At 42.4% G+C, this 19,861-nt stretch overlaps 1 protein-coding gene across 2 annotated transcripts; it reads left to right on the top strand.

Annotated features, from left to right (window-relative positions):
* Positions 1 to 122: 122 nt before the first annotated feature.
* Positions 123 to 19,861, top strand: top3a (DNA topoisomerase III alpha). 2 transcript variants are annotated; one of them, XM_026165607.1, is made up of 19 exons: positions 123 to 180; positions 3,445 to 3,504; positions 3,594 to 3,667; positions 3,759 to 3,834; positions 3,992 to 4,100; positions 4,217 to 4,360; positions 4,462 to 4,632; positions 4,731 to 4,831; positions 6,167 to 6,241; positions 6,366 to 6,448; positions 6,741 to 6,951; positions 7,095 to 7,280; positions 7,434 to 7,563; positions 8,223 to 8,336; positions 8,430 to 8,595; positions 8,725 to 8,871; positions 9,502 to 9,624; positions 15,663 to 16,411; positions 18,888 to 19,861. In XM_026165607.1, the coding sequence occupies exons 2-19, from the start codon at positions 3,454 to 3,456 to the stop codon at positions 19,049 to 19,051; spliced, it is 2,874 nt and encodes a 957-aa protein (XP_026021392.1). In that variant the 5' UTR covers positions 123 to 180; positions 3,445 to 3,453; the 3' UTR covers positions 19,052 to 19,861. The 2 variants fall into 2 exon arrangements, with proteins under 2 accessions (XP_026021392.1, XP_026021391.1); XM_026165606.1 differs by lacking the exon at positions 123 to 180 and adding an exon at positions 667 to 1,236.

The following is a 19,861-nucleotide window of genomic DNA, read 5'->3' as shown; positions in this document are numbered from 1 at the left end:
TTCTTTCCTCCTCTTCAAGTCTTCACGTCTGCCCTGTATCACGGTAATTTCTGAGTCCGTGGCTCAAACACCGGGGCCGCAGAAACGCCGCTTACAGCTTGAAGCGCTGCACTGAATTCCCACAGTCGGACACGGACGCCATGTTTACTCAGCTGCTTGCCGCCCGGTCACGTGATCAACGTAAGTCCCGTGTGAAGGAAATCCACCCTGAAACCGAAAGTCAATTCAGTTTATTTTATTTTATTTGAATTCGTCAATATAGAGGTTTAAAGCACTCCACGAGTATAAATACATATTAGGAAATAAGATCTGGGTTTTTTTTCCAAAATTATTATAGAGCCTTAAAAGCTACTAATTAATTATCAATTTTACATTTTAGAGATTTTTAAAAAAAAAAACAATGTAATATATTCTAGAAAGTAAAACCCAATGATCAAACTCCAAATTACCAATAGTAAGTTATTCTGGCATGTAAAAAATGGGTGTATTTATAGTGTATTTTATTTTTTTAACAACCGAGTAACATTGCGTTAGCGTTATTCTATAAAAAACTAATTATAAAACATATGCTACACATCTAGACAAAAGTAAAATTGAGTGGACGTATTGTAATATTCTTTCTAAGCCTGTTTTAAGGTTTTCATTTGAGGTTTTGCGTCAGGATATTTGCGACAGTGTTCCGACCTTGATGACGGCAGTTTTGACAGGCAGGCGCGGATTTTGTAAACAGAAGTAAGAGTGTTCCTGTGTCTAAGGTCCTCTTCATTTTTTTTTATTGCTAATTGTTGGTAATTTTCGTGTGGCAGGCATATATTTCCTCTTTGTTCGCTGTTTTATTTGTGGGAAGTGAAGTTAGTCAAGCTTTAGTTGCCTTTTTTGCTCTTTGTTGAAGTTCCTGGGAGCTGATAATATGTAGCTCCCCGCATCAGCTAGCATGCTAACAAAATGGGACGAGAACAGCGCTGAAGCTGTCCGTTGAGCCGGCTGCTTCACGTGAGAGCGGGTATGCTAGTAGCGTGTCTCCTCAGGAGATCTGTGCTTTTATCGGGACTACGGCGGCCGGGAGTCCAGCGGAGGTATTTCTGTGCGGCGCAGAGTGTCCTCCAGGACACATTGCAGCAGGAGGCAGACATGATCCGAAGCCGGGGGCAGATCCGTCGGGTCCTCTGCGTGGCCGAGAAAAATGATGCTGCTAAGGGGATCTCTGAAATTATGTCCAGCGGCAGGGCCAGGAGGGTCAGTCACATCCCCTCTCACACACTCACCTCAGACAGACAAATCTACCAGGCTAATGTGTCAACTCTCTATCAGTTCCAAAATGTGTAGCATTGGTAAAAAGTCTTGAGCCACCTATCATTTCTTTATATTTTGCTAAGTAAACATACACAAACATACATGGAAATACAGTATATAAGGCATTTTTTATTCTGTTCTCTCTCAGGATGATCCCACACTGCTTCAATAATGTTGAGGTCTGGGCTCTTGGGAGGCCAATCCATGACTGATGTTCCATTGTGTGTGTGTGTTTTTTTCTATCCAGGAACGCTTTTACTGCATTAGCAGTGTGTTTGGGAATATTGTCATGCTGAAAATGAAGCTGTTGCCAATTGGACATTTTCAGAGATAGTACAGTTAGAGTGGATCAAATCTAATCCATCCAATTCTGTATTTATAATTTCCCTAACATTACTGACTGAAATGAAATCCCAAACCATGGCACCGTGTCTTACAGATAGCTGTAGACAGGCTGATTTCCTCTGTACATGCTGAAGAGATTTGAGTAAGAAGTTTCAAGTTTGGGTTTGTTTACTTCCTTAAGAATGGCTTTATGACAGGCACCTTTCTACAACCCTGGGATATGTTATTGTTGTGAGTAACAACTGTGATATATCAGGGTTTCTCCTGGCTAAAAACAGGCCTTTGGGAGGATGAACACTCACAGAAGCACAACTGGTCCCACATATAGCTGGACCAGCAGTGAGATTGTGTTACTTGTTTCTGTGAATTTGTCTGTTATTTTTGGTCATTTGATAAACAAAGATGTATTTTAAACTCGAGTAAATTAAACTCCATTTAAATAATATGTGCAGGGAAAAAGTACATATAAAGTACATATATATATATATATATATATATATATATATATGCATATCCTTACCATGCATGGAGGGTTTCACCCCAAGTCCAGCACCCGGAGGCTGTACGCTAAGCGGAAGGAAGGGGGCCGGGGACTGGTGAGTGTCAGCACCACAGTCCAGGATGAGACAACGAACATCCAAGAATACATTGGGAAGATGGCCCCAACTGACCGAGTGCTCAGTGAATACCTCAGGCAGCAGAAACCCAAGAAAGAGGAGGGAGACGAGGAACCATCATGGAAGGACAGGCCCCTGCACGGTATGTACCACCGGCAGATAGAGGAGGTGGCTGATATCCAGAAATCCTACCAGTGGCTGGACAAAGCTGGACTGAAAGACAGCACAGAGGCACTAATCATGGCAGCACAAGAACAAGCTCTGAGTACAAGATCCATAGAGGCTGGGGTCTATCACACCAGGCAAGACCCCAGGTGCAGGCTGTGTAAAGATGCCCCAGAGACAATCCAGCACATAACAGCAGGGTGCAAGATGCTAGCAGGCAAGGCATACATGGAACGCCATAACCAAGTGGCCGGCATAGTGTACAGGAACATCTGTGCTGAGTATAACCTGGAAGTCCCGAGGTCAAAATGGGAGATGCCCCCAAGGGTGGTGGAGAATGACAGAGCTAAGATCCTGTGGGACTTCCAGATACAGACGGACAAAATGGTGGTGGCTAACCAACCGGACATAGTGGTGGTAGACAAACAGAAGAAGATGGCCGTAGTGATCGATGTAGCGGTTCCGAATGACAGCAATATCAGGAAGAAGGAACACGAGAAGCTGGAGAAATACCAAGGGCTCAGAGAAGAGCTCGAGAGGATGTGGAGGGTGAAGGTAACGGTGGTCCCCGTGGTAATCGGAGCACTAGGTGCGGTGACTCCCAAGCTAGGCGAGTGGCTCCAGCAGATCCCGGGAAAAACATCGGAGATCTCTGTCCAGAAGAGCGCAGTCCTGGGAACAGCTAAGATACTGCGCAGGACCCTCAAGCTCCCAGGCCTCTGGTAGAGGACCCGAGCTTGAAGGATAAACCGCCCGCAGGGGCGTGCTGGGTGTTTTTTATATACATATATATATATATATATATATATATATATATATATATACACACACACACACACACAATAACAAGATCTCTGACAGACACATTTGTATTGTGTAGCTTACATAAATATGGTGAGCAAAATAAGAAACGCCTGTACAGTTTGACTTGTCAACCATACCGATTTCTCCATCTATACATCTGACAATACAACAACAAATCTTTGGTTGCTCCAGCACTCATTGTCTTGTTTTTTTATTTTAGAGGGAAGGAATGTCGAAGTTTAATAAAATCTATGAGTATGAATATCATCTCTTTGGGCAAGTAAGGAAAATTTCATACATTTACCTAAATGTCTGTTCTTTGGCGTTTCGCTTTGTGTCTGATTTTTGTCCCTGTGCTTCCTTCACCAGAATGTGACTGTCTCAATGACATCAGTATCAGGGCATTTACTGGGTCTGGAGTTTAAAGCTCCATTTCAGAAATGGTAAGTTTAAAAATTTTGTTTTTTGGGGGTATAAAGCATCAAACACGCTAACAGAAAAAGCTTATTGTTTTTTATCCTTTTCTCTCCAAAGGCACAGCTGCAATCCGGTGCTGCTGTTTGATGCAGAAGTAGAGAAATATTGTCCGGATAATATGTTACAGATTAAGGTAGGCTCATTAACTGTCCTCCTAATAATAGGAAACATCTACTGAAATAAATGATTATTTTGTATTTCAGTTCAAAGTTTACTGTTTATTAAGTCAACTGCTATAACATTCTTCCTCTCCTCACTTTCCTTTTCTCTGTCCTTTTTTTCTTACATAGCGAACGCTAGAGAAGGAGGTGAGGCTGTGCCAGGCCTTGGTCATCTGGACTGATTGTGATAGAGAGGGAGAAAACATTGGCTTCGAAATCATAGATGTTTGCAAAGCAGGTATAGCAGAAGTCTGGATGTTTTTGTTGACTGTGTAAGGCCTCAGAAGTTCAGGCTTCATGTGAAAAACCTGCTGCTAAAAACATCTCCTCTGTCTGCATTTTGTTTTCTTTCAGTGAAGCCAAATTTACAAGTCTTTCGGGCAAAGTTTTCTGAGATCACGCCCAACTCAATCCGAAGAGCCTGTGAGACTCTAACAGAGCCTGATGCTAACGTCAGCGATGCAGTTGATGTCCGCCAGGAGCTGGACTTGCGTATAGGTAAGACAGCACTCGCTCTTAAGCACATGGAAGGCTTTGTGGGGATAATGGATTGGGTCAAAGGTCAGTGATTCAACAAATGTCTGGTGCATCCTTCATAGGTGCATCTTTTACTCGATTCCAGACACTTCGCCTGCAGAAGATCTTCCCAGAGTCCCTGGCCAATCAGCTGATCTCATACGGCAGCTGTCAGTTTCCCACTCTGGGTTTTGTGGTGGAGCGCTTCAAAGCCATCCAGGCATTCATACCCGAGACTTTCTATAAGATCAAAGGTTTGTCCGTGCACACACCCCAATACTCAGCAGAAATTCAGTGATTTGGGTTTTAAAAGGATATTCACCTCTCTCCTTCGTGTCTCTCTTTGCCTCAGTGATCCACGAGGTGGAGGAGGATTGTGTGGAGTTTAACTGGAAACGAAACCGCCTCTTCAATCACACAGCTTGTCTAGTGCTCTACCAGATCTGCATGGAGGTATGTGCCTGCATTTTTTTATGTTGAATATCCTACACTTTGTTCCTTCAGTGATTAAAAACTCATGAGCTGTTCGTGAAATAGTCACGACCTCTGATCTGTTGCTTTTATGGGTTTGTTTTAGTTGTTATTCTATGTGAGACTGTAGCTGCTGTGATTTTTCTGTGTGTTTATACAGCCATGAGTGTTTTGTGTTGTTATATTTTGGTTTGGGGTTTTTTTTGCTTATTGATGAGAGAACAAAGTTGTCATCTGGCTCTATGACTCTCATCGAGACACGTGTATTGTTTACTGTCGAGCCCAGTAATTAACACTTCATTCTCACTGTTGCCCACAGAGAGAAATGTGAGAATCGGAAGAAAAACTTAAGTCAGAGAGACTCAGCAATGTTTGTCTCTGTGCGCTGGGTTTAGTCTGCAGTTCTTTAGAGTATTGGAGGATAACAAGTCAAACTGTAGATGTGATGAACTTATTCTAGTGGGGCAATGAGAGCCTGATTCTGGTTAGAGAAGGCCAGCAAGGAAGTTCCTGCATTATACCTTAAAAGTGCACACTATCTTTTTATAGTAACATGGTGAGACGGCTCACATGTAGTTCCAAAACCAAAGAGTTCAGCATTCAGTTGTGTGGTCCATTTATGGCTCCACTAAGCTTTCTTTTATTTTCTTTTTTTAAATTTGTTCCCCCGTGTTGGCAGAGAAAAACTGTTAATAGACTTTAAAATGTGTCCTGAGGAGACAAACAGAAGTTCACATTTCCTGTTTGCATTCACAGCTTTTCACCAAAACAGACTACAGGTGCTGAAACAATTTCCTTCCTCACTTAACATTTGTGTTCCTTTTTCTGCTTTCAATTTGAAAATCTGTATTATTTACACCTCACACTCAAGATTGAGATGGTCTTTGATTAGGTAGGCATCTCACATTATCAAGCACTACAGGTCCTGTTACTACTAAATTAAACTATCCATTGTGGGGGGTCATTGTCGCCATTCAAGAAGCTTTTCAATGCACAAAAACCCCACACCACTTGGGCCAGAATAGCTGGTGTTTATTTCAGCTGTTGCAAACAGATAAGTAACATCAATAATATTTTTGAGGATGCTAAATCTAACCAACAGCAGAAAGTAAAAGAGTGAAAAGTACAATCCAAGGTTAGTATCCACCTTGAAAGGCACCATGGACATGTACCAACTGTGTGTGAGGTTAGCGCATCTCTATGCTTCTCCTGCTGCTGTTAGGACACCACAGTAAGTTTCAAGTGTTTTCAACCTGCACAAATAAAATGATATAAAAGCCGCGTGTGAAAAGAGAATATCACTTCATTCATTTCCAGGATCCCATAGCAACAGTCACCTCAGTAACCAGCAAACCTAAGAGTAAATGGAGGCCACTGCCTTTGGACACTGTGGTAAGAATAAAAAGCCAAACAGCTGCACATAAATGTAAAACACACAGCAACTTTAAAAAAAAAAGATTTTGTCCTGCTGCTTTGGCCCACTGCAAATAGTCTTCTTCATTTGTCTGGCCTACAGGAACTGGAGAAACTGGCTTCACGGAAGCTCAGAATAAGTGCCAAAGAGACCATGAAAATTGCAGAAAAGCTCTATACTCAGGGGTGAGTGTGTGAATCTTTTAGTCGAAAGCATTTTATGTGATGTAAAAACTGCTTTCCAGAGAATAAACTAATGTCTCGATGTCTGAACTTATTTCACTCTTAAGCCTGATGTGTGAGAGTGTCTGTGGGTTCAATGAAACATACAAGTCCATTTAGATGTTTTCTTAGTTTTATACACAAAGAACGTCCAATCTGGAGGTTCGGCAATCAGTGATTTTACATTTCCAGAGCGTTCCTACATCGTGAATCATGCGTCCTTTTCTTTGTTCTTTTTTTTTCTTCTTCTGCTCAGGTTCATCAGCTATCCCCGCACAGAGACCAACATTTTTCCAGCAAACTTGGCTCTTACCCCACTGGTGGAGCAGCAGGCTCACAGCCCGGTGTGGGGGGCATTCGCCCAGCGAGTGCTTGACCAGCCGGGGGGACCCAACCCAAGACAGGGCAAGAACTCTGACCAAGCCCACCCTCCCATACATCCCACCAAGTTCACTAACACACTGCAGGTAGCTTGGTGTGATCAATAACAGGGATTATTTATTTATTTTTTCATTTCTATTGTTTCAATTTTATGAACAGAAAACAACCACAGAATCTGAGAAGATAATTACAATAAACACTGCTTGTTGTCTCTTTGTGTTCTTCCCAGGGCAATGAAGGACGTGTGTATGAGTTCATTGTTCGCCATTTCTTAGCTTGTGTATCCCAGGATGCTTTGGGACAGGAGACTGTGGTTGATATAGATATCGCTCAGGAGAAGTTCTCCGTCTCGGGACTCATGATCATTGCAAGGAACTACCTGGATGTTTACCCCTATGACAGGTGGAGCACAAAGGTACAGTGTGGGTGTTTAGACTGACCAAACTTTACCAGTTTTGCTCTAAACCCACTTAACCAGCTCAAATGGTGACTGAAACATTCTTGGCATTCATTACACATCTCTACGTTATTGCTTTTTGTGGACAACATATTCAAATGTGCTCTACAGGTGATACCAGTGTATGAACAAGGCTCTCAGTTCCAGCCCTCTGCTATTGAGATGGTGGATGGACAGACGAGTCCTCCGCAGCTGCTCACTGAAGCCGACCTCATATCGCTGATGGAGAAGCACGGCATTGGTATATAATTGACGCACAAAGTCAGAAATTCTGTTTTTTTGTGGGTTGTTAGGTTTGTTTGTTTGTTAGTTAGTTTTGTGTATTTGTCGACTTGTCACTAGTCCATAAATACTTTAAATGATGAATATATGTAATGTGTGGTTTTTCACAGGATGAGAGATTTAAAGACCCAGTACATAAAGTGTCAGTTTAAAATATTATATTTACAAGACCAGCTCACTGTCATGTGATTTAATGGAAGAAATGTTTCATTATAAAATATGTTGTTAGTTTTTGATCATTTAGTGAATTAAATATCATAGTTTAAATTAAATATTACCTTTAAAGTGTGATCTCTATAAAGAGATTCATGATTATATTGACTCAGGTCAATAGTATTCGGCAAATGAGGGAATATTACATTTTACCCCCACTTTGTTGAATTGGGGCCTCGGACAATTAAGGCAAAAGAAAGTCCAACTTGGTCCAACCCAACTAACAAGTTGTACCTAATAAAGTGTCTAGTGAGTGTATGTGGATATTTTTTGTGTGTTGATCTGGTTTAATAAAAGCAGCTCCACCTACTAACACGTGCTTCTCTCAGTATAGACCTTCTTTGCTCCGTACTCACAGTTTGGTGTCTAATGTGAGTGTTACTATGCTAACTGTTCACATTACAGGTACAGATGCAACCCACGCTGATCACATTGAGACTATAAAGAGTCGCATGTATGTGGGCTTGACAGCTGACCAGAGGTTTACGCCTGGAGAGCTGGGCATGGGGCTGGTGGAGGGTATGTGCACGCACGCTCGCACTCAATGTAAAGCTCGGTCACTCAGTTAAGCTGCGTACATATCAATGTGTGCGTGTTTGTGTGTGCGTGCAGGTTATAACTCCATGGGCTATGAGATGTCAAAACCGAACCTGCGTGCTGAATTGGAAGCAGACCTCAAGCTGGTGTCAGAAGGCCGAAAGGACAAACAGAGCGTGCTGCAGCATCACATCCAGAAATACAAGACTGTCTTCATTGAGTCTGTCAGGAAAGCGAAGAAGTTAGTTGCATTTACCTTGTAGTTTACACGTGTGTATGTCTGCATCCTCAATATTAAAACTAGTGCGTAACCTTTCCTGCTATCACTGCATCCTGCTGGTAAGAAGTCGTATGTCTGCTGTTCCCTCAGGTTAGATGAAGCGCTGTCTCCCTATCTCGGTGCAGCTCACGAGATCCCTGAAGCAGAGCAGCAGGACATGGAGATCCCGCTGCCGGTGAGGAAGTGCCCTAACTGTGGTCGGGACATGGTGCTGAAGAAGAAGAGAGAGGGAAACAGGTGAGACGATGGAAACAACGGAAGCTGTAAAAAAGAAGGATGCGTTCTTCCAACCTTCCTCAGCAGGCAGTAGAGATGTATTTGTTAAAAATACACCGATTGGGCAAAAAAAGAAACTCACACCTTCTAATATTTTGGTCCTTACCTTTGGTAAAAGCACACATGCGCTGTGGCATCTCCCAGTGTGGGAAAGTTGGACTGTTATATAAAGTCTTCTCAACACATCCCAAAGATTCTCACTGGGGTTAAAGTCTGGACTCCGTGGTGTGTGAAAATGGTGTGTCATTCTCCCTGAGCTGAACTATCACAGTTTGAGCCTGATGAGTTCTGGCATTGCCATCTTTAATGTGCCACCAAGGGGCATACTAATGGAAAAAGATTGAACTTGACCAGCTCAAGGAACCTCAGATCCTAACACTGCCACCACAGTCCTGTGTGGTAGGAACTTCATGTGATTCACTTTTTACCTGACGCACCCATCACATCTTACTTTTATTTTTTTAGTTACATTTATTCATTTTGATTATTTTTTTTGGGGGGGGGAGGTTTCTACCATCGTAGCGGACATAAACGCTTTTTGCACCCTCGCTGCACTCTGACCTCTCAGCTGCTCTCTGTCTCCTCCTGCAGTAAATACCTGTCGTGTGTGGGCTTCCCAGCCTGTAAAACAGCAGTGTGGTTTCCCGACGTGGTGCTCGAGGTCAGCAGAGATGAAAGCACATGTCCTACCTGTCAGCCACACCCCATTCATATGTGAGTATTGATTTGTATTAATCTGGACAGTATTAAAGCCTCATAGGAGTGCTTGATAAGTTACCAAACTGAAATGTCCTAAATAAAGTAAGGCTAGCTTACTGGGATCAAGGGTTGAGTAATGCTGTGACAATGCTGATCTGTCTCTTCCTCAAAGACTCAAGTTTGTAATTTGCTTTGTAGTACAAAAAGATTATTTGTATTTTCCCTTTAAAAAAATAAAATAAATAAAATAAAATGTCCAAAAGTTGATTCTTGGGCGATCGTGGCTCAAGAATTGGGAGTTCACCTTGTAATCGGAAGGTTGCCGGTTAGAGCCCCGGCTTGGACAGTCCCAGTCGTTGTGTCCTTGGGCAAGACACTTCACCCGTTGCCTACTGGTGGTGGTCAGAGGGCCCGGTGGCGCCAGTGTTCGGCAGCCTCGCCTCTCTCAGTGCGCCCCAGGGGGGCTGTGGCTACAATGTAGCTTGCCATCACCAGTGTGTGAATGGGTGGATGACTGAAAATGTAAAGCGCCCTTAGCCCATAGGGACTAGTAAAGCGCTATACAAATACAGGCCATTTACCATTCTGTTAATCTGGACGTAGCGTTTTCAGTGGGAGAAACGTTTCGTCACTCATCCAAGTGACTTCTTCAGTCTCAGCTGACTGCAGGTTTCCCCAATCTTATCAACAGTACATTCGCATAATGACTGAAGCTAGCACCACTGAAGGAACAATAGGTCAGTTCCTTCATCATAATTATGCAAATTCTCATGACCATTGATCAACAACCACTGATCAAAGCTCACTGATCAAAGACCACTGATCAATGGCTGTGAGTACCGTTCACAGAGAGTTGGGGAATGGCTGCAATCACAGCATTGTAAGATGGTGAAAGATGTACCCTTAGGTCCCCTCCTTGATTCAAAGATGTTCTTTCCCTTTTCACGTAAACGGCCTCCTTGACTCCGCGCTCAAACCAGCGTTCCTCCCTGTCCAAGATGTGAACATCCTCATCACTGAAAGAGTCCACTGGCCTGCAGGTGTAAATAGACTGCAGAGTCCTGGCCTGACGAGGTAGCTCTTCTGTGTTGTGCCATGTGCTTCGCCAGAGGTTTCCCTGATGTATAAATCCTGGCAATCCTCCTGGCACTTAACAGCGTACACTATGCGTTTTGGGGGGTTTAAAAGCCACAGAGACACAGTTTAGAATGGATTCTGAATAAATGAATACATTTTTAAACATCCATTTTCTTTCTTCTGTATTTTCCTGTATTTATTTTGATATTTTCATCAGTTTTTGCATATGGTTTTTATTGAGCCATATTATTTGACTGTGTCATTAACACTCCAGCTGAAGAATAATTACACCTTAAATACAGACTCACATAGCTGTAAGCGTGGCTGAAGAGTCTTCACACACATGTCCTCGTTGTTCACTGTGTCCTTCTGGCTCTGTGTGTTTCATTAGGCTCATTTAAACTGTGCACAGTAGATTTGTAGTGCTACTCAGTTTTTATGCAAATGTCCTCTGATGCAATGTGAGTGACAAATAGGTAAGAAGCATTCGTATTTACGACTGTCCTGCACTAAAGGAGTTGGGATTGTTTTCCTCTGCAATCCACTGCTGTCCAGCCAGAGCAGTGATCGCACATTATGTGGTCAGTGCTGTAGATAAACGGCCTTCACAAGAGGCCAAAGAGTGCCTCCTACTTGGTGTGTGTGTGTGTGTGTGTGTGTGTGTGTGTGTGTGTGTGTGTGTGTGTGTGTGTAATGCTTGTAGTCTTTAAGGTCTTTCAGGAAGTGTAACACTAACTCTCTGCTCTAACCAGAAGAGCGTAAGGTACCCTAAGCAGTAATAAGTACGTTGGAAAAACAGCTGACAGACTGGTTTTTGTGTTGTTTTTTTTCTTCTCCTGTTTTTTTGACAGCCTACTAATGTTGACAGTCACAGCTTTAACATGAAGTGCTCTTTTTGTTTCACTTCCTGCTTGTCACATGAACCCAGGAGAAATATATTAGTTTACTAATTATATTTCTGAAGTCCTCAGCACTGAAGACACATCCCCAAAAATAGATAACCAGCAAATGTCAAGTTTGGTACTGTTAGAATAAGAGTGGACTTTAACTGCAGCAGTCTTGTCCTGCATGATTACTGATTACTTATTGTACTGAGATACATCTATCTCAGCCTAACTGACCACTGTTATGTATCAAAGTTCAAATGCTGATTTAAAGAGCAGCGACCTTCCCTGCAACGGTCACACAATACAGTACAACGCAGAAAAAATCTGAATATGTACAGAACAAAAACATGTAGACTCTTAATAACATATAACATGTAAAGTATGTACTCTGGCCTCAGATTTCCAAAAGACTCTTACAGTTACAAAACTGTTTTAGGATTCGGTAAACGTCCCCTAGCGTCACGCAGAAAAGAGTCTCAACCTAAATCATCTCCCTAAATCATGCCTGCTGATTTAGACTTTTGTCAGGGTCTGTGCTACAGGGAGCCACATAACCTATTCACACTTGCACTTATGCTGGTGCATTATGTGTTAATTACCCTGTGTTAGTGACCTGCTGTTATAGTCGATAGAAATGCAGGGGCTTTTTTCTTTCCTGTCCCCCCCACCTCTCTTTGTTTTGGTCAGTTTTGTTTTTTTGTCAGGGACAAAATTTTTCACTTCTGTTTTTCCACTTCTTTGTACATTTCCTCACGTCCATTCTTTTAGGAATTTACTGACATGTGTGAGTCATTATATATCTATTATTGGCATTATTAGCATCAATATAAGTACAATGGTTGTTATTCTCTCACTGATAAATTCAAAAACTGCTGCAACAAAGGGTAGCTGGAAATGTACAGGAGGAACTGTTACTGAACAGACCAGTCAGTGCAGATGCACGCTGTGTCACCACGACGTGTTGTTGCATTTCTAGGGAGGTACACATCAGGCATACGGTTAAAGTGTAGATTTTCAGAGAGGTTTGCGTGTATGACGTAGCTATGGTGTAGATTTCCCAGTAACACGCTATCTTCCAGCTTAACAGTGGAAATACCAAAGAACCATATGCTGTAAAGTATTTGCACTGATGTTCTGTTGTTTTCTCTTTGCTGCACTACTCAGATCCTCCTGAGCTGCTCTCGAGCTATATAAAAATGTTTTACAATTCCAGCCTCATGACTTAGACTTACAAGCTAACTGGACACCAGAGGCCCGGTGTGAGAAACGCTCCACTATTTAATAAAAATCAAGTTTGAAGAGGAACTAAATCAGTTAACCAGACTTTAAGCAGTTTTTGCTCAGGAGAGTCTGTAGAGTCTGCTAATCAGCAGGTCGGTGCTCAACCCCCGGCTCCTCCAGTCCACATGCGGAAGTGTGCTTGGACAAGATAATGAACTCCAAAGTGCATTGAACAAACCTTGTGTGACTAGGTGAATGAGGCTTCTAGGAAAAGGTGCTTTGAGTGCTCAGATAATATAGAAAAGCACCGTATAAGTACCAGTCTGTAAGCAGACTGTACTACAGGTAGATGTATCTCAGCTCAGTTAGTGACATGTTGCCTTTGCAGACTTTGACAGTTAGATGAATTGTTCTGCATGTGCTGACTTACACAATGAAATAGTTTGAACATATTTTAGAAGTCAAAACTACTCAACTGATAGAAGGTGATCAGTTTTAATCACAAAGACGTATTCAACCAGTAACTGGTCAAACTCTGGACACTCGGTCATTTGCAGAAATGTGCAGAAACATTTGCAATGCTTCACGTCTCTCTGTTAGAGTGCTCACACGCTGTGCTCAGTGATGCTTTTTAATCAGCAACTGCTTCATGGCTTTCCTGTTGTCTTTAACTCATTTAAATTGCTCCATATAATCCAGCTCTGAGGTCTCCATCAGACCTGGACGATCATTTCGGTTTCGGTTTCTCACTGAAATTAACACGTTCTCGAATCATGCAGGAGCAGTCCAGCTTTCTGCATGTGTTTGAGTGTTGTGTTTTTGGTAACTGGCACCTGTAACTGGTGTTGAATGTTCTTTCATCACAGGCATAAGGCACAGTAACACGATTAAGCCAGAGCCCTTATGTTCACGTGTTGTTTTGCTAACTATATTTCAGAACGCATGATTTTTGAAGGTGCTTTGTACTTGACTGATTTAGGGAGGGATGTCTAAGTTATGAGTGCTTTTGTAAAAGATTCGTCCTCTCAGCACAACAGAGACTTAACTCACACATTAACTGAAAAAAAACATGTATTTATTTATTTTTTCAGTGGTCACGTCAGTGCTAAACTCCCTCCGTGCCTTATGCTACCCTCTCAGGCAAACAAACAGCGACGGCCCTGACGCTCTCGAGAAATTTCTCCAAATCTTGTTTACACAAGTAGGCGTTAACCCTACGAGCACGTGGCTCAGCTCAGTCCAAATATAGGGCACGCTCACTCGCAGTGAGCCAAAGTGCTCCACACCAGCATCTGTTACCATGGCAACCAATCTGGTGGCGAGCTCAAAGTTGAGCTCCAGCCCTCTCTCCAGAACAATGTCAGCGATGTAGTTTTTTGTTTTTTTTTAAATCAGATATCACTGTGCAGCTTGTTGGATAACTTCATATGCTGATAAATGCAGATGTGCGCAGGAGTAGACTGTTGCTTGGTGCTACCGCCTCACTTGTTGCCACGGCAACTTGCCCTGTTTTACCAACTTTTCTTATGTACAGATTTTTGAAAAAGCCACTTTATGGTGGACTGTTTGTCCTCAGTGCTTCACAGAGTTTTCTATGAGAATATATATTTTATTACATTTCAGTCATAAGTCATGGTGTATACTCCTGAGTTACTGGTAATTTCAGTTACCTACAGCCACTAAAATTGACAGAGGGTGACAGAAAATGTCACTGCATGGAATTAAACTTCTATATGATATGCCTTTGGTTCACTGATAAATCGTCTCTGTGGATCAAATTTAATTACGCCAGTGAAGCACATATTAATCAAATGTCCATGCAGAAGCGCAAAAGTGACTCACACGTCGTTACCACTGAGCCAATTATATCATGTTGGAAACCCTGTACCTTAAGACATCCAGATGTGTGTGGGGGTTTTAAGCGTTTCCTTCTAATGTCTTTTAGTCACAGCCGAGCACAGAACAACAGAATGAACCTCATTGTCAGTGGAAATATTTAAGTAATTAGGATTCATCTTCTAGAGTTTATTCATATCTCTACATACTTTATGCCAAACAATGATGATCGTCATTCTGCATCAAAGGGGTGGATTAGCAAGCTGATAGATCCATTCATGGGGCCATGCTGGAGTGTCAAATACATGTTGGTATTGGCACAAATATTGACCAATAATAATTAATAGAAAACATTTTTTTAGAAAAAAGTGCAGAAAGCAAAGCTTGGGTTTTTTGTTTTTTAGAAATTTGTCATCATTGATGTCTTAGCTTCATGGTGTTTCTGCATCACATGTGCAGATCCACAAGAGTGTGGTGAACTGGAGCCTGTCAGCGACAGAGCGAGAGGCAGGGTCACGAGTCAGTCGGACTATCTGAAGAAAACTCACACAGGTGCAGGGAGAAGATCCCAATCCAGAAAGGTCCCAACCAGTCAGCGCCACCAGCCTTCTGCCCTCCTCTGCCGTAATATAACTATTTATGTCAAGAATGTGTTTAAGAATCTTTTCTGCAATAACGTTATGCAGGAGGATTTTTTTTAACAGTGAACTGTGAAATCTTAATACTCCACACCACAGCCATCACATACCCACTTGACTTTTGTGGGTGGAAACAGTCGGCCTGCTGAACAAATAGTATAATAATTGAAATTACCTGAGGTATTTGATTCTGATTGTGTTGATTGTACTAAAATTGCCCACTCTGAATGAGTCAAGCAAGCTAAGAGGACTGAGCTTACCCGTAGCTTACTTGACTCATTTAGAGTGACTTACTCTCTTTGGATGTTAAATAAGTGATGGATTGCCACACAGCACAGCTCATTTATTAGATGTGCATACTGAGGTTGCCTCCTGTGTGTCCTCCCTTCTTCAGGTTGAAGTTCAAGTTCCGCAGGGGTAGCCTTCCTCCCATGATGCCTCTGGAGTTTGTCGGCTGCATCGGTGGCTGTGACGAGATCCTCCGAGAAGTGCTGGACCTGAAATATCTCAGACCAGGGGGAGGTGGTGGTGGTGCAGGAGTTGGAGGAGGGGGTGGAAGAGGAGATGACCCTCATCCTCCACCTCCAAGGCCACCCAGACCTGATCCGTCCAGAACCCGAATCTCTAATCCTCGCCATTCTCTCCCGCCTGTGCCCTCCTGGACCCCACAGCCGACGTCTCCACCAGGTGGCCGCAGTATGAGTATAAACGCCAACAGTGACGCGATCGTGTGCAACTGTGGTCAGGATGCACTCCTCCTGACTGTGCGCAAAGACGGCCCTAATCAAGGCCGGCAGTTTTACAAGTGCAACGCCGGGAGCTGCAACTTCTTTCTTTGGGCAGATCAACCAAGTCAGCAGGGGGCGCCACAGAATCGAGGGCTGCCACCGCCAGCACCGAGGACTTCCCAGCCTCCTAGGCCATCTCTGGGATTCAGAAACACATCTGAAGGAAGCAGAGGGCAGGAAGCGGGTGCACCAGGACATTTGGAACAGGTGATGTGCAACTGCAACGAGGCAGCCGTGACGCGAACGGTGCAGAAGGACGGTCCAAACAAGGGTCGCATGTTCCACACCTGTGGGAAGCCAAGAGAGCAGCAGTGTGGCTTCTTTCAGTGGGCTGATGAGAACGTACCTCCACCAGGTGGGGCTCTCACACACAAATCCTCCTCTGAGCTCCTAATCATAATCCAATGTCAGACCACATACCTCCAACAGGGCTGAAAATTCCCTCTACACATGCACGAGCTGTGTCACTGTTATCTCTTACTTCAATTCAATATGCATTTGTGAAGATATGATGCACATTACACACAAAACAGTGAAGAATGCTTCCTAAAATTCCTGGATCCATACACAGTGACTCATAGTCATCAGTCACTTACACATGAGTTAGGCCCCGCCTCTGATAAAAATGCAAATCTTTCCACAACCTTTTGAGTCATTCGTTTAACAAACAGGCAGACAGAAAAAACAAACAGTCTGAACCAATCACGTAACTTCTTTGGCTCAGGTAGTGAAAAGGAAAAGTATGTAATTAGTTAGATTACTTTGTTAAATGGGCATAAAATTAATTCTCATCTTTATTTCCTTTAACAAGTATGGACAAACACATTCCTGGCAGGACAAATAGTTGAACAAGTGTTTCTAGCAGCTGCTTGATTTTCAGGGAAATCTCGTCACAAACTTCCTAACAGAACTGCTTTATTGTTACAACGTATGGAGTCACCAGCTCTATTGAGGTCATTGCTATTGAGCCTGGGCTTTGACGTGGATACGCTGCGGATATACTGCCTTTGTATTGGCTTCACCTGAAACACATATTATGCGTAGGAACGAGTGAGTCACAAGGACAACATGAGGATGAGCTCATTTTCAGATTGTGTTTTGCCTTCACTGTGAACCTTTATCAACAAGTTGGTCTCATATGGATAGCATCTACAAACTACACGTATCTTTTTTCCAAAACATAAATACAGCCTAAAAATAGAAAACTAGTTTGACTGTTTTGGAAGCTGATCTTCGCAGCGCATAGACACTGATCTTATACTGGTGTACCCACTTTCACTGGGTTAAGTCACATGGTTGACATTGGCAGATGTTTGTAAACAACAAATTCAAAATGTCTCTAATATGACCATATTACGAGACAAATGTTAGAGCCTGACTGATTCATCTGCAGGCTGATATTAACTATGCACTATTATGTCGTTCTTGACAATTATAACAGTCAATCGATGTGAATTAAAGAAATAAAGACGAGGCAGGAGAAGCACCCTTCAGCCACGTTATTAGTGTTGACGTTGCACAGTTTGTCGACCACGTGCACTTTGCAAATCCACTTGCAGTTTCTTAAACTGCTTGTTATCTTAGGTACCTCAACAGTGTATTGAATAACTACACATAACAAATGTCAGGGATCTCTCTTTGTGTTTGGTGTGGCTAAAAAGTAATATCAGCCAAAATATCAGATGATTAAGTAACCAAAATATCGGTATCGATATTAAAAATCCTATATTGATCGGGCTCTAATACTTATATATATATATAAATAAATACAGAAGTGTTTTTTTAATAACCTTGGCTCTGTAGATGCCCACATGAACCAATTAAAGCTTTATCTGTAATAACTGAAGCAGTGTGGTTTGATTAAGCATAGTCACCCTTCAAAACACACCGTTATTATCAGGTCCAAATTTCTTTATTCATACTGCAGCGAGAGTTCACATGTGATAAGAAAGTAACACACAGCGAAACATTATCAACAACAAATCATAAAACTGATGCAAGAAGTGATAATGTATACTAATAAAGTATGGACCAATAAAGTATTGACAGGATACTTAGGGAAATCCAGTCGGTGTTCTTTATTGTTACACGCCATCAAAACTTGGCATGAAGACTTTTAGTTTACCAGCTGAGATTTTTTAATCTTCATCTTAATCTTAATTATCTGGTCTTATCTGTCTAGGATAAAAAGGATGGGCATAGTTTTCAGGTCTCAGATTGAACCCAGAGTCAAAGTGCATTCATTAAACCTGTAGTGCTTCTACTGGCCAGCAGGGACTGACTCATTCGGTGGCAGAAGGAAGTCTGATTACAAAAGTAGATGGAAAAACTGCCAAACTGCTCACTTGATCTACAAAATTTCCTGGATGCGCTCTGTCACATTCCAGTGACTACGTCCACCTTTTATATTCTTCGTGGACATATTCAGGTTTTCAGACCAAGCAATACAAGACTTTCTAATAGATTCTCTGAAAAGATGAGTCATCTCAGTAAAAGCAAGCGTACTTGACATTATAAATGTATTATAGACAGGCATTTGCAGTGTATGCTATTGAGTTTTAGTGGACCTTGACTGCAGTGATTTGGCTGTAAAATTCTACGAAAGTTCTACAAAGCACATTATGTTTGTTTAAGAAAAAAAAGGATATTATGCTCACCATTTGATGGTAAAAAAGAAAGTACTGTCACGACTCACGAACACAGAGACCTTGAGGCATCAACATGACATGTACCTGCAGTCCCAACATGCTGAAAAAAATTCTTTGGTACTTTCTATGCTATAACTGGTAACTTTGACTCTTTTAACTCTGATCTCTGTTTCCCCGTGTCAGGTGGTTTTGGTGGTGGATTTTATAGTGATGGAGACGGCGGGAGGAAGGGAAGGAAGATGATGGGAGGTCCGAGTGCTAACAGACCCCCTGCTGCTAAGAAACCTCGCACCTGTGGCATCTGCCACATGCCAGGACACACCCGAGTCACCTGTCCTCAGCGATGACCGCTGTCTGTGACTGAAGCCACCCCATAATTGGGCAGAGTTAATGAAGTCTGTGACTTCAGTTTTAAATTTTAAACAACTTGGACTATACATAGAGTGGGGCATCTGCAAAGCAACTGGGTCAACAGGATAAGTGTGTGCAAAACAGAAAGTGTTCCACCCACATGTGTTGGCCAAACCAATACCAAAAGTGCCCAACAGCAGCATAAACTGCAGCTTTTCTTTTTGTTTTCACTCAGCACCGATGCCTCAGCTGTACTCAGATCAGTTCCAGATGAGCGACTCTTCTGTGGGGCTTGGGAGGACAAATAAGGTCAAGCTAATATTGAAGTGTAAAACAAACCAATCAGAACTGTACACGATCCATGTATGCTGGAGAGCACACATAAAATAAACTCTGAGACAAACGCTGAAGTGCTGAACTAGTTTTATTACTCGCGTTTGTAACCACAGCAACCTGAAAGCGCTTAGCAAGTTATTGAAAATTTGCTCACATGGCCTTGGATCAACCGATCCTCCACTCCACTGTCTTTTTCTGCTTTTTACAATCTCGAAATCCTAACTAAAATCCTGTATATTTCTGACTCAGGAGCAACGCCATCTCTGACAAATGAACTTCATTTTAAAAGACGGCGTGCATGCCGGTCAAGACTAATCGGCCAAATGTATTGATATCTGAATATTTTCATGTATCGATTTATGGAGGTGGAAGAAAAAGGCGGGGGAAAAAAATTGTTTTTACACTGCAAAGGTTGGACTGGTCATCTGATGTTCGCACTGATAAAAGTTAATAAACTCATTTTAACATTT

The sequence above is a fragment of the Astatotilapia calliptera genome, chromosome 4, assembly GCF_900246225.1.
Source record: "Astatotilapia calliptera chromosome 4, fAstCal1.2, whole genome shotgun sequence".
In the NCBI taxonomy this organism is placed as follows: Eukaryota; Metazoa; Chordata; class Actinopteri; order Cichliformes; family Cichlidae; genus Astatotilapia; species Astatotilapia calliptera.
Note: the sequence above shows the minus strand (reverse complement) of the source record. Positions and strands in the feature narration are given on the sequence as shown.